This window comes from Dipodomys merriami, unplaced genomic scaffold, assembly GCF_024711535.1.
Source record: "Dipodomys merriami isolate MVZ:Mamm:240054 unplaced genomic scaffold, mDipMer1.0.p SCAF_74, whole genome shotgun sequence".
NCBI classification, from domain to species: domain Eukaryota; kingdom Metazoa; phylum Chordata; class Mammalia; order Rodentia; family Heteromyidae; genus Dipodomys; species Dipodomys merriami.
In genome coordinates, this window is record NW_027206335.1 from 965,001 (window position 1) to 978,101 (window position 13,101).

Here is a 13,101-nt window from a genome sequence, read left to right on the forward strand (position 1 = left end):
ACCTCTACTTCCAGCTTTTTTTTGTGATTAGAGATAGGAATCTCTTGGAGTTATCTTCCTAGGCTGGCTTCCAACTATGATCCCCAGATCTCAGCCAGCTAAGTAGCAGTGTGAAAAGGATAGCCACTGGTACCCTGCATCTCTCTCATTTTTGAAGTGAGAATTTTCATGTAGAATCCTTTTTGCAACTTTCCCCCTGTCTAGGTGTTCAGACATGTCAGCCTCTTGCTTATGTCTTCTGTTTTTTTTCCTGTCAGACTCCTTTTAGCATCCCTCATACTGATATTGTTCATATACCCCTGCCAGTGTTTACAGTTAAAGACTGCTCTTTTCAGAGTTTGTCTTCAGTTTGACTGACATTTCTTTATATCTCTGGATACTTCAGCTGTACCTTGTGACTTATGGGACCCTTAATCCCATCTTGAATTGAGGCAGAAAACGTGGTAGTACCTAAAATGTGAGTGACACTCTTCCCCCCTCCCCGCCTCCACAATTTAAAGCCTGCTGTATCTCTTACGAAATATGAATGTTGAAGCTGCTCATTTTTTACAGTAATTAGGTAATGTGGCAGTTAATATAAAATATAATTTCTGGACAAATGAATAATTAGGTTTGTTTTATTTTAACATTTAATTAAATATATTTCTAACATATTCTTTGTTAATTGGCTATTTTTAAAAAGTGGAATGAATGAATTCAATTTTGAATTTTTCTTTTAAGCTGGTCCTAGGACTTGAACTTAGGGCTTGAGTAGTACCCTAAACTTTTTTTGCTCAGGGGTAGTGTACTACCACTTGAACCACAGCACCACTTCTGTCTTCTTTTTAGTAGTTTATTGGAGAAAGAGTCTCACAGACTTTCGTGCCTGAGCTGGCTTTGAACCATGATCTTTAGGTCTTAGTTTCCTGAGTAGCTAGGATTACAGGCATGAGCCACCAGTGCCTAGCCCATTTGTAGTGTTTAATTGAACTACATGCTTTGCCATGGAATGCCATTTTCACTATGAAGTATACAAGTGGTCACAGAGACTAGAATTCTTTATTTGGGGGAGGGGGATCTGGTTGGGGGGCCTGAACTGTGGACCTGGGCGCTGTCCCTCAGCTCTTCAGCTCAAGGTTAGCGCCCTACCAATTGAGTCACAGAGCCACTTCCGGTTTTTTCTTTTTGCTTATGTGGTTCTGAGAAATCGAACCCAGGGCCTCATGCATGCAAAGCAAGCAATCTACCACTGAGCCACCTTCCCAGCCCAGAGACTAGAATACTATTTGGTGAACATTTCTTAAAAGTGAATGAAATGAGCCTTTACAACAAGAAAAGCAACTATGTATGAGTCATGCTATACATTCAAACTAACTTTCAATTTTGTAGAGTGGATTTATTGATCTGTTGAGCTTTGTAGCTTCCCAGTGCTGTTTACAGACTATGCTGATGAAATCTGTGTTGAAAATAACAGCTATATTCATTCATTTCAAGACAGTTGGTCAGCATTTGAAAGATTTGTGTGACTCGGAGTGAGTATTTTCCCATTATTTAATGTGTGATGTTAGCAAATGATGCACAGGCAAAAGAAAAAAAAGACTAATGCATTTTAATTCAATACATCCAATCAGAAAATCTTATGGTATAGCTTCAGGCTCATTGCTATGTATATCATTACAACTAAATTTTAAGAGATGACACTACTTGAGTTTTAGTATAGTATTAAGGAATATGTAAGCATTTCCTTTACTGATAATCTGAGAAGGCTACTAAAACTTCTTCCTTTTCTAACTAAGTGACTTTGTGAGGTAGATTTCCTTCATATACTTAAAACAACATACCCCAGCAGACAGAGTGTAAAAGCAGATGAGAACACATGTGTCTTTCATTAGGCTAAAGGATAAAGAGATTCATTAAATATGTAAAACAATTGTATTATTCTGCTGAAATTTCACCTTTTGTGGAAATTACAGTTATTTTCAATAAATGTATATAAACAAGTACTGTTTTTTTTTCTTAAGTTTGCAAAACTACCATAAGCACTTCAGTTCTAATTTTTCTTTTGTTTGGGATGTGAAACTAGGACTTGAACTCAATACCTGATGCATTGCTCATTGGATGTGTTCTACTTTTTAACATATATGTCTGTATCTGTCTGTTTCTTTAGTGTGTGTGTGTGTGTGTGTGTGTGTGTATCCCCTATTTTTATTTAATTTATTTTTGTGGCAGTCCTGGGCTTGAATTCAGCACCTAGGCATTGATCCTGAGCTGCACTCTACCACTTGAGTCACAGGTGTACTTTGTTTTTTGTTTTGTTTTGTTTGTTTTTTTTTTCTGAGTAGTTTATTGGAAATAAGAGTCTCACTGACTTTCCTGCTCCAGCTAGCTTTTTTTTCCCCTCTAATTTGTGTTTTTTATTGTGAAAATACTGTACAGAAGGGTTACAATTACATGAGTAAGGTAATGAGTACATTTCTTATCAAGCATTGTTGCTTCCTCCTTTGTTTCCCCTATCCCTCCCTTCCCCCGCTAAAGTTGTAAACTTTTTTCATAACGTCTTGTACATATTGTTGCAGTGGGTCCACCTGTATCCCTATTTAAACACTTTGTTTTTCCTTTCCCCTCCACAAATTATACCAACATCCAATACAGTGAAAAGAGGGGTTATACATTGGAAGCCAGCTAGCTTTTAATAGCAATCTATGGCTCTCAGTCTCCCGAATCTGTAGCTAGGATTACTGGTGAGAGCCCCCAGTTCCTACCTCTACTTACATTGTTTTTATCAGTTGTGGGGCCTAAACTCTGGGCCTGCGCACTGTCCCTCAGCTCTTCAGCTCAAGGCTAGCACTCTACCACTTAAGCCACAGTGCCACTTCTGGCTTTTTCTACTTATGTGGTGCTGAGGAATCCAACCCAGGACCTCATGCATGCAAAGCAAGCACTCTACCACTGAGCCACCTTCCAAGCCTGTCTACTTACATTTTTAATTAGCTCTTTGGGGGCTCTCAAAAATTTAAAAGTATTAAGAGGTCCTGAGACTAGTATGAGGGCTGCAAAATTAAAATTTTCCAAATGTCAGTGCATTTAAAGATGGGTTTCTCTTTTACTTCTTTGAACTGTCAGTGTGCTTGTCACTAATATCCTCTTAATCTCATTTGTTTTTTTCTATTTCTAATCTACTGTAAAATAACTAGTCTTCAAGTTTTCTACAGAAAGACTGAACATTTCTCAGGGAGGCACTTTCTTTATTCCTTGAGTACAGATTTTCTGCAGACTGGGACATTTTCTTTTTTGTTTGTTGTTTTCAGCCGTGTGTTCTAAGAGTTCAAACTAGACAGTTGTATAACACCTTACTAATAAATGACTACTTAGTCTATGTAAAAGCTTGCTTCCTGATTAGAAAATATTTTCTAATGGCTCACACCTGTAAACCTAGCCACTCAGGAAGCTGAGATCCAGGATCTGGGTTTAAAGCCAGCTCACCAGCAAAGTCTGTGAGACTCTGATCCCCAGTTAACTACCCAAAGCCCAAAGTGGAGCTGTAGTCAAGTGATAGAGTATTAGATTTGAGCTGAAACAGCTCAGGGACAACACCCAGGCCCTGAGTTCATGCCCCATGACTTGCACAAAAGAAAAAAGTTTTTTGAATGTAAGTTCTTAATGTTGTTCTGAAATATTGAGATGGCAGTTAACTATGATGGGCTTTTGGAGTTTTCCACTGTGTTAAAATGAAGATCTGTCATTTACTAAAGCCAGGTGACCTTGAAAAGTTCCTTGATACTGAGCTGTTTTCTCATCTATAAGGTAACCCAATCTAATTCCTCACAGGTTGTTAAAATAAGTACTAAAAGAAATACTGTATTCAGGGGCTGGGAAGGTGGTTCAGTGGTAAAGTGCTTGCCTTGAATGCATGAGGCCCTGGGTTCAGTTCCTCAGCATCACATAAGCAGAAAAAGTTGAAGTGGCGCTGTGGCTCAAGTGGTAGAATGCTAGCCTTGAGCTGAAGAGCCAAGGACAGTGTCCAGGCCCAGAGTTCAGGCTCCACAAACAGAAAAATAAATAAAGTATAATAGTCTTAACTAAGAGATACTAATTATTTTCATGATTCCAAAGATATAATAGATAAAAAAATCTTCTTTTTAGATGGCTTAACTTAGGAAACACATAAAGCCATTGTGATGTGTTTAGATAGTTGCATTTTTTTCTAACTAGGCCTCAATATGACAATTGTGTTATTTATAAACTTATTTGTGCAATTAACAGCATTCGTTCTGTAATCAGCATCTTGTTTTGCCCACGAATGGGACTCTTGATCTTTAAATACCATTCAGAGAACTTGGAGGCATTTTCTAAACAGTTGGATTTTTGTCTATTATGTTCACCAGAAATGACTCCGAAAACAGACTCCTTCCCAGCTCCTCTCACACTCTGTGCCAGCCCTCCTCAGTGATATTTGTTGAGAATTCAGCAGTGATGTTGGCATTTAATGATATCTCAATGAAGTATGGAAAAAATGGAAGTAGCTAATGGGCGATAAATTTAGGAACCTGGTGGTGTGGCAGTGTTGGTCATCTTTTTCCATCAGCATCCTTGGTCCTTACCATCCCTTTGCCTAAGAATATGTCTTCCTATTTTGGGAGAGCCCTTCATTCTTGCAAAGTTCCTCCAAAGCCCACACTTTATTATTTTATTTATTTATTTATTTATTGTTGTTTTTGGTGCCAGGACCACAGTTTGAACTGAGCTGATGTCTTACCACTCTGAACCAAGATACCAGTCTGTCTTTTTCTTGCTAAGCGGAGATAGATCTAAACAGAATTTTCTGCCTGGCTGGCTTTAAAGGTCCATTCTCCAAGTCTCAGCCTCCTGAGTAGCTGTGATTATAGCCATGAACCACCAGCACCATCCTACATACTTTCAATGCAACTTCTCCTTACCGCAGTGCCAGTCCCCAAACACAGAGCCTCAGCCAAGTCCTCTAAGACAGAGTTCCACCTCTAGCCTAATACTGGGCCACACTCCTGCCTAATATATATTTCATTCAGTGGAAAGCATTTGACAGTGATCTTCCACCATTGTTTACCTTTGTTTATGGTGGTACTGGGGTTTGAGCTCAACTCACTCAAAGTCAGTAGGCAGGCACAGTACCACTGAGCCACGCCTTGGGCCCTCTTTTCCCTTGACTGTTTTCAGGGAGAGTCTGGTTTTTCCTGGATGCATGCCTGAACTAGAGTTACCCATTTCAGTCTTCCTGTCATTATTAGGATCACAGGCATTTGCCACTGTGTTCAGCTTCTCTGTTGAGATGGAATCTCCTAAAATTTTCTGCCCAGGTTGGGCTGGAACTGAGATCCTCTTAATTTTGGCCTCTCACATTAATGTAAGAGGATGAACAGATACTACTGTACCAGGCTATGGCTGAGAAGGGGATCTCACAAACTGTGCTGTTAAGCCTGACCTCAAATTATAATTCTCCATTCTCACCTCCCAAATAGCTAGGATTACAGACATGAGCCACAACAGTGACCCATTTCCTTTTTGTTCACAACTCTTACCAAAAAAAAAAGTTTATTTAAATAAACTCAAACATAATACATTGTATATTTGTACATTTGTAAATTCAATGTACATATTCAAATATTAATTATATTCTAAGTATATATTAAATATGTTTAGAACAGAGTGAGATAAATCTAAATAAAAAATTCTGCATGCCATTGGATCATTTTGTCAATACTTTGTGATATTGTTATCTCATTATGTTTTCAGATTAATTTCTTGCACCCAGCAGGATTTAGTTGGAATAATTAAATGTTGCTTAAATGAGGTACATAGGTAAGGATGGTATTAATGAGATCACCTTCACAATCCATGTTAAACTTGGATTGCTAAGTCATTTTAATTCTCTCTCTTAAATGCCAACTGAGAGGGACAAATGTGCCATGATACATTCCCCCCTCCCACCAACCAGGGACTTTTGGAGACAATGGCAGGTATAAAGAAGTAATAATTTGCCCTTTGAAGCTATAGACTGGTGATTAATAAATATATAGATTCTAAAGTCTAAAACATTAGGCTGGTCTCAAAGTGGGTGAATGGATAGGATTTAGGTGTGTAAAGAGAAAAAGAATATTTCCTGACAATTTGTTTGTCTGTCTTGATTATAGTTTGCTCTTGACTTATCCTTATGTTTGCATGTTTCTCTACTAAGGTGTTCTGTGTTCCCATCTTCATGATAATTTCAACATTTTCCTTAGCACCCTTCCAACATTTAAGAATCCTTTCTCCCTCTGATTTACACATCACCGTCTCTTACTTGGATCATGGATTATTGACTCAATTTTACTTTCTTGTTTATTCCTAGATTAGTGCTGATAAGTTCTGTACTCAGCCACTAAAGTGATCTCTCTTTGATTTAAATTTGATCTTACCTGTCTCTGTTTTAAAAATCATCAGTAGTTCCTCATCTCTTTGGTAGAAACTTTGAGATATTAAGAGGGTATAAAGGCTCAGTCTTAGCTGGATCCTATTTTGTTGTTTTTTCCTTTGCTTATTCTAAACTTCCTGCTATGCTTTCATCCCCCTAATCTTGGCACTCATTTCCTCTGCCTGAAACTCTTCCCATTTTCTTGGATAACCTGGATTCTCCTGGAGTCTTACTGTCCCAACTTGAATTCCATTTTCTTTTTCTTTTTTTCTGGTCCTGGGGCTTGAACTCAGAGCCTGGGCTCTGTCTCTGAGCCTCTTTTTGCTGAAGTCTAATGCTCTACCACTTGTGCCACAGTGCTACCTCCAGCTCTTTCTGTTTGTGTGGTACTGAGGAATCAAACCCAGGGCTTCATGCATGCAAGGTAAACACTCTACTACTAAGCCACATTCCCAGCCCTGAATTCCATTTTCTTTATATAATATCTGCTTCATACTCTCCATTCATTCTTCTGTAATGTGGTGCAAAGAACATTGAAAGTGGAGGCCAAGGTTTAACTTCTTATCTTTGCTAGGAGATCTTGTAAAAATTCTTGACCTCTTCCAGCCTGCATTATCTTTATCACACAAGTGTGATAATACCCACTTTTCTTATAAGCCCATTAAGAACATCCATTGACATACTGTGCACAAAAAAATTCTATAAGCATGTCAGCCAAAGATGTTTGCCATGACAACATTGGTGGTGACAACAAGAATGATCCACCCAAGGAAGCATTTAGCTTCACAGCTTGGGTGACCTTCCTGAACCATCCAGGCCAAACTAGTGCTTCCTATGCCTCTGTCCTGGATTGGCACTCAGCTTAAATTGCTTGTAAGTTTACTGAGTGGAAAGAGATGCTTGAACGCAGATCTGGTAAGAAGCTGGAAGCTAGTCCTAAATTCCTGAAGTGTAGTGATGCTGTCATGCTTCATATGATTCCAGCAAGCCTGTGTATGTGGAGAGCTTCTTTGACTATTCTCCTCTGGATCATCTTGCTGTTTGTAATAGGAGATAGTTGCTGTGTGTGGCATCAAAGCTGTGGACAAGAAGTGTGCTGGAGCTGGCAAGGTCACCAAGTCTGCCAAGAAAGCTCAGAAGGCCGAGTGAATATTATTATCCGTAGCACCTGTAGCTTCAGCTTAACCAGTGGTGGAAGAAAAGTGTCAGAAATGTTTGTCTTAATTGGACATTAACTGAAAGACTGGATAATGATAACAATGCATCAGAAAACCCTCAGAAGGAAAGGAAAAAAAATTGTATAAGCACTCATATTCCATGCTCATTAAATTGTTATGAATACTTCTGCTGCCTTCACTCCTCTTCCTTCTTACCTTTCTTGTGAACCTCAGCAGTTTTGCTGGAATATTTTTCATGTGAGACTTTGTTTTTTTTCAGGAGATGAAGATTTTTCTGAAGGGATAACAGAGCTGTTTTCCCAGCTGTACATCTCCTGCAAACCAGACAAACTTGCCAGGGTAAGTTATTACTTCTTGGTGATTTTGATTCATTTATTTTTGACACTTCAGTGAATTAAAAACTGAGATAGTAACCATTTACCATATGGAAGTAATAGCCTTGGGCAAAGCCTTGCTCTTTGTTGGTGACTTGGGAGCTATATGCATATCTAAGGTCAGAGAGGGGTAGGGAGGTTCTATATCCAGAGAAATATTTAATACAACATATATTCGGTTGCCTGCTCATGCACAGGACAAGGGATGCTTTTTCCTTTTATGCCTATCTTTCCCAGGCTCAGGAGACATTCTATAAACCAGTAAGCACCAGGCACACAATGCTTTCTGGACAGAGGGAGCTGATATAAGTCAGGATGTCCTGTTTGCTCCTAAGTCCTAGGGTAAGGAACGTAACACTTGATCTTGTTGCTTTTGTTATTAGATAATAAATTTTATTATGGAATGTCTTGTGTAGAAGAAAGACATTCCTCAAGGAACAAAGTAGCAGAATTGCACATTCCTGGCCGGCCTGTGCTAGCAAAGTTCTACCTTAAAAGAAGAAAAAAACACATAAAGAAATACATGTTTAAAATCTACTGAATGTAAGAAATAAAGAGTACAGTTTCCTGTGAATATATAATGTCAGGGAGTTTCCTGCAAACAGTAGCCTCTAAACTGGGATGATTTTTTATTCTTCATAGGGAAATAGTAATAACATTTATTATTATAACCACAATTCATTGACATTCAGTACATTTCCAGTATTGTAGAACCATCACCTTTATCTTATCCAAAACATATCCATCACCCTCAACAAAAATTTGGGGCCATTAAACCATTCAGCCCTCAATCCACAGTAGCCCTGAGTTATTTTCTGTATCTGTGAATTTTCTTACTCTTGGTACTTTATTGTTGTAGTCTGAATGTTTGGATTTCCATAATTTTCATATGGTAACACTTGATCTTTTATTCTTATCCCCCAATGCATGCATTCTCCATTAAGCCTTCTCAGAACAATCCTCAGGAACTTATCTTCTGCAGTTCAAGTGCATCTCTTCACTATTCAATCTAGTATTGTTTAAAAATAGTCAAATTTAGGAAAAGTCACAAAAAGAATATAAACTATTTCTGTGATTTTTATGCAAATTCAGTTGGTTAATATTTTCCTTCATTTGCTTAATCACTTATGCTTGCATGTATGTTCTCTTTGTGGACATACATTTGAGATTAAATTGTATATTTCGTAGTTCTCTATTCCTACATATTTTAATCTTGATCTCAGGACAAAAATGTCCCATTATTACATAGCCACAGTATAGTTATCAACTTCAGTAAATTAATCACAATGCCATACTTTTGCTTAATCTTTTGTCTATATTCCAGTTTTGCCAATTGGCTCAATTCTGTCCTTATCAATTTTTTTCTCTAAAAACCAATACATGATCATGAATTATATGTAGTTGTGTATACTTGATCTCTTTTAGTCTATAATAATTTATCAGCTTTTCCTTATCTTTATAACATCAATATTTTTGAACAACACAAGCACCTCCTTCCCTTTAGTAACTAGGATGACAGTATCAGTGACTGGCAACTGGCAAATGTAGAGTTCTTGAGGGTAAAATGTGTTTTGTTTTGTTTTTTACAAAGTATGAGGCTCATAGTAAAAAATCTTCAGTGTTGATGACCCCATTGAAACTAGCTTAGTATTCTAAATATACATGCAGATGTTCAGTAAGCAGACATGTTTCTCTATTTTTATTCCAGGTAATTGCTAGGTGCTAGGGAAGTAATGATGAGAAGGACATAGAAAAATCACAAGAATAGAAGAAATCATGTTAATAAATATTTTTGAGGTCAATAATTGCATATGGTCAATAATTCCCCATGTGGTCCCATGTGGCAATTCTTGGAAGGCAGTTTTCAAATAATTGAAATTTTTGTCATTGAGACATAGGATATAGCAGGGGCATTGGCCTGGTTGCACTGGAAGGTGTGGTACTGGGAATAATTTCTTTTTAAATTTTTCTTTACGTTTTTTACCTTTTTTCTCCAGGCTAACAGGTTTCATACCTTGAGCCACAGCTTAATTACTCACTTTCTTTTTTCTTTGTTTCTTTTTGCCGGTCTTGGGGCTTGAACTCTTCTGCCTGGTCACTGTCCCTGAGCTTCTTTTTTTTGGGGGGGGGGGATCCGGTCTTGGGCCTGAACTCTGGGCCTGTGTGCTTTCCTTCAGCTCTTCAGCTCAAGGCTTGCACTCTACCACTTGAGCCACAGCATCACTTGTGGCTTTTTTTCCTACTTATGTGGTGCTGAGGAATTGAACCCAGGGCCTCAAGCATGCAAGGCAAGCGCTTTACCACTGAGACACTTTCCCAGTTCCCTTGTGAGATTCTTATGTCCAATTAACCACTCAAAACCCAGAAGTGATGCTATAGCACAAGTGGTAGAGCACAAGCCTTGAGTACAAGAGGCTCAGGGACAGCACACAGGTCCTGAGTTCAAACCCCACAACTGACAAAAAATACAGAAAGGAAAAGAGTACTACAAGAAGCCAAGATGACGATACAGAGTCTTGAAAGTTGAGAGCCAAGGTTCAAAGCCATCCTAGGCATGAAAATCCATGAGATGTTTTTCACCAATTAAGCAGCAATAGGTAGGAAGCAGTAGAGCTCTACCCTTGAGCAAAACTCCCCAAGTTCAAGCCCAGGAATAGCACAAATGAAAAGAATTCTCATGGACTTTTCTGCCCAAGCTGGATTCAAAACACAAATGCTCAGATTTCAGCCCTCTGAGCAGGTAGGATTATAGGTATGAACCATATTTTTTAAAATCTTGAATTGCCTCTAATATTTTTGCCCTCCTTTTCACTTAATTTTTTATTCCTTTTCTCTTTTTTGTAAGTTCATGTCATCTAGCTTATTATTTAGGCCTGGCCATTCTTTCTGCAGTTTTTGTTTTGAGTTTTATTGGTTGTTTTGGAGCTTGTTATAGTACTTGAACTCAAGGGCTGGTCATTGTTCCTAATTTTTTCTCAAGGGTAGTAGGCTTCCCACCTCAAGACACAGTTCAAATTTTGGCTCTTTACGCATTTGTCTTTCTTTCTGCATTTATTTTAGGTGCTGATCCTCTGGCTTGAACTTAGGACTTGGGCTTTTTTGCAGAGTTTTTGCCAAGTTTTTGTTGTTGTTGTTTTTGTTTTGTTTTGTTTTGTTTTTTCTTTATTGCTAGTCCTAGGGCTTGAATATAGGGCCTTAACTTTTGCTAGTCATAAAATCAGGGCAGAGCCACTGTGTCTGAGGTTTTTCCCTTTCTTTCTCAAGACTAGCAGTCTCCATGGCTTGAGCCACAGATAAAGTTCTGGCTCTATTTATTTATTTATTCATTCATTCATTCATTTTTGGTGCTAGGGCTTAAACTCATGACATGGCCACTCTCCTGCTTGAAGTCAGAGCAGAGCCACTATGAATGAAGCATTTTTTGTATTGTTTTTCTCAAGACTAGCAGACTGTGACAGCTTGAGCCACAGCTTCATTGATGGCTTTGTTTATATAATGTTCTCCACCCTCCCCCCCCGTTCCCCCCCCCACACACAGGCAAAAGCTGTAAAGTTCATTTTTCGACATAATATCTTGTACATCTCATTGTTGCAATAGGTCCACCTGTATCCCTATTTAAAAAATTTGTTTTTCCCCTTCCCCTTCCCCTTCACAAATTATACCAACATCAAATACAGTGAAAACGGGGGAGTTATTTATTTTTTGGTTCTGGTCCTAGGGCTGGAACACAGGGAGTGGTGACTGTTCCTAGACCTGAAATCAGGGCAAGATCACTGTGCAGGAGTCTCTCCCCTGTCCTGAGCAAGGCTGACAGGCTCTGAACCTTGAGATGCATCTCAACATCTGGCTGTGTAAAACAAATTTGGTAATTCATAGCTGGGGGAGCTGGGAAGGTGGCTCAGTGGTAAAATGCTTACCTTGAGCTGAAGTGCTAAGGGACAGCATCCAGAGCTAGAGCGGGCCCCATCACCCACAAAAAAGAAAAAATAAAAAGAAAGCTGGGTGCCAGTGGCTTACGCCTGTAATCCAAGCTACTCAGGAGGCTGAGATCTGAGGATTGCAGTTCAAAGCCAGCCTGGGAAGGAAAGTCCGTGAGACAATTATCTCCAATAAACCACCAAAAAACCAGAAGTGGTACTGTGGCTCAAGAGGTAGAGCACTAGACTTGAGTTGAAGAGCTGAGGGACAGTGTGTAGGCCGAGTTCAAGCCCCATGACCAACCAAAAAAATAGATTCTCATGGGAAGACAGGGACATTACCCAGGCTCTAAAATCAGAGGATAGTGGTTCAAAGGCAGCCTGGGCAGGAAAGTTGTTGAGACTCTCATCTCCAATTAATCACCAAGTGTTTGGAAGTAGTATAGTTCTAGTCTTGTGCAAAACAGCACAAGTTCAGGCACCAGTACTGGCACACATGCCCAGGCTGACTATGAACTACAATCCTAAGATTTCAGCTTCTACAGTAGCTAGGATTATAGGCATGAGCTACTACTTAAAAATATTTCATTGACTTTTCTCTTTTTTTGCCATCTTCTCATTATTTTGTTCATTTCTCGTGTGTGTGTGTGTGTGTGTGTGTGTGTCCTGGTGTTGGTTCTAGAGCTTGAACTCTGGAGCCTAGCCACAGTCTCTGAATTTGTTTTTCTTTTATTTTTGATGCTGTTCCTAGGGCTTGAATTCTGGGCCTAGTCCCTGTCCCTGAGTCATTCTTTTGTTGTTGGTGGTGATGGTCCTAGGGCTTGAACATAGGGCCTGATCACTTCCTGGGTTTGAAAGCAGGGCAGGGCCACTGTGTATGAGGGTTTTTGTTGTTTGTTTTCCCTAAAAGGAAGCAGTCTCTGTGGCTTGAGCCACACAGATCAACTTCTCGCTTCTTTTACTTTTTGGCAGTTCATGGCAGATAAAATTCTCATAGAAGTTAAGAAGTTGAGGGTACTATATCAGCACCTGAAATCTGAGGATTGAGGTTGAAAGCCCAGGCAGGTAAGTCCGTAAGATATATCTCCATTTAATCCCCTAAAGAGAAAAAGTGGTAGAGTGCTACCTTTAAGAAACGTATTTCTATTTCAAGCTCTGGCTTCAAGACCCAGGACTGATACATTTTCTGCCTAGTTTGCCTTGGAACCGAGATCTTCAAGTTCTGT

The 13,101-nt window shown here is 39.1% G+C and overlaps 1 protein-coding gene across 1 annotated transcript in view; it reads left to right on the forward strand.

The window, feature by feature from the left end:
• Positions 1 to 13,101, forward strand: part of LOC138818354 (protein FAM114A2-like) — a 69,676-nt gene that overhangs the window by 41,139 nt on the left and 15,436 nt on the right. The window contains exon 7 of the mRNA XM_070009352.1: positions 7,844 to 7,923. Within this exon, the coding sequence (XP_069865453.1) occupies positions 7,844 to 7,923 (80 nt within the window). The remainder of the gene's footprint in view (positions 1 to 7,843; positions 7,924 to 13,101) is intronic.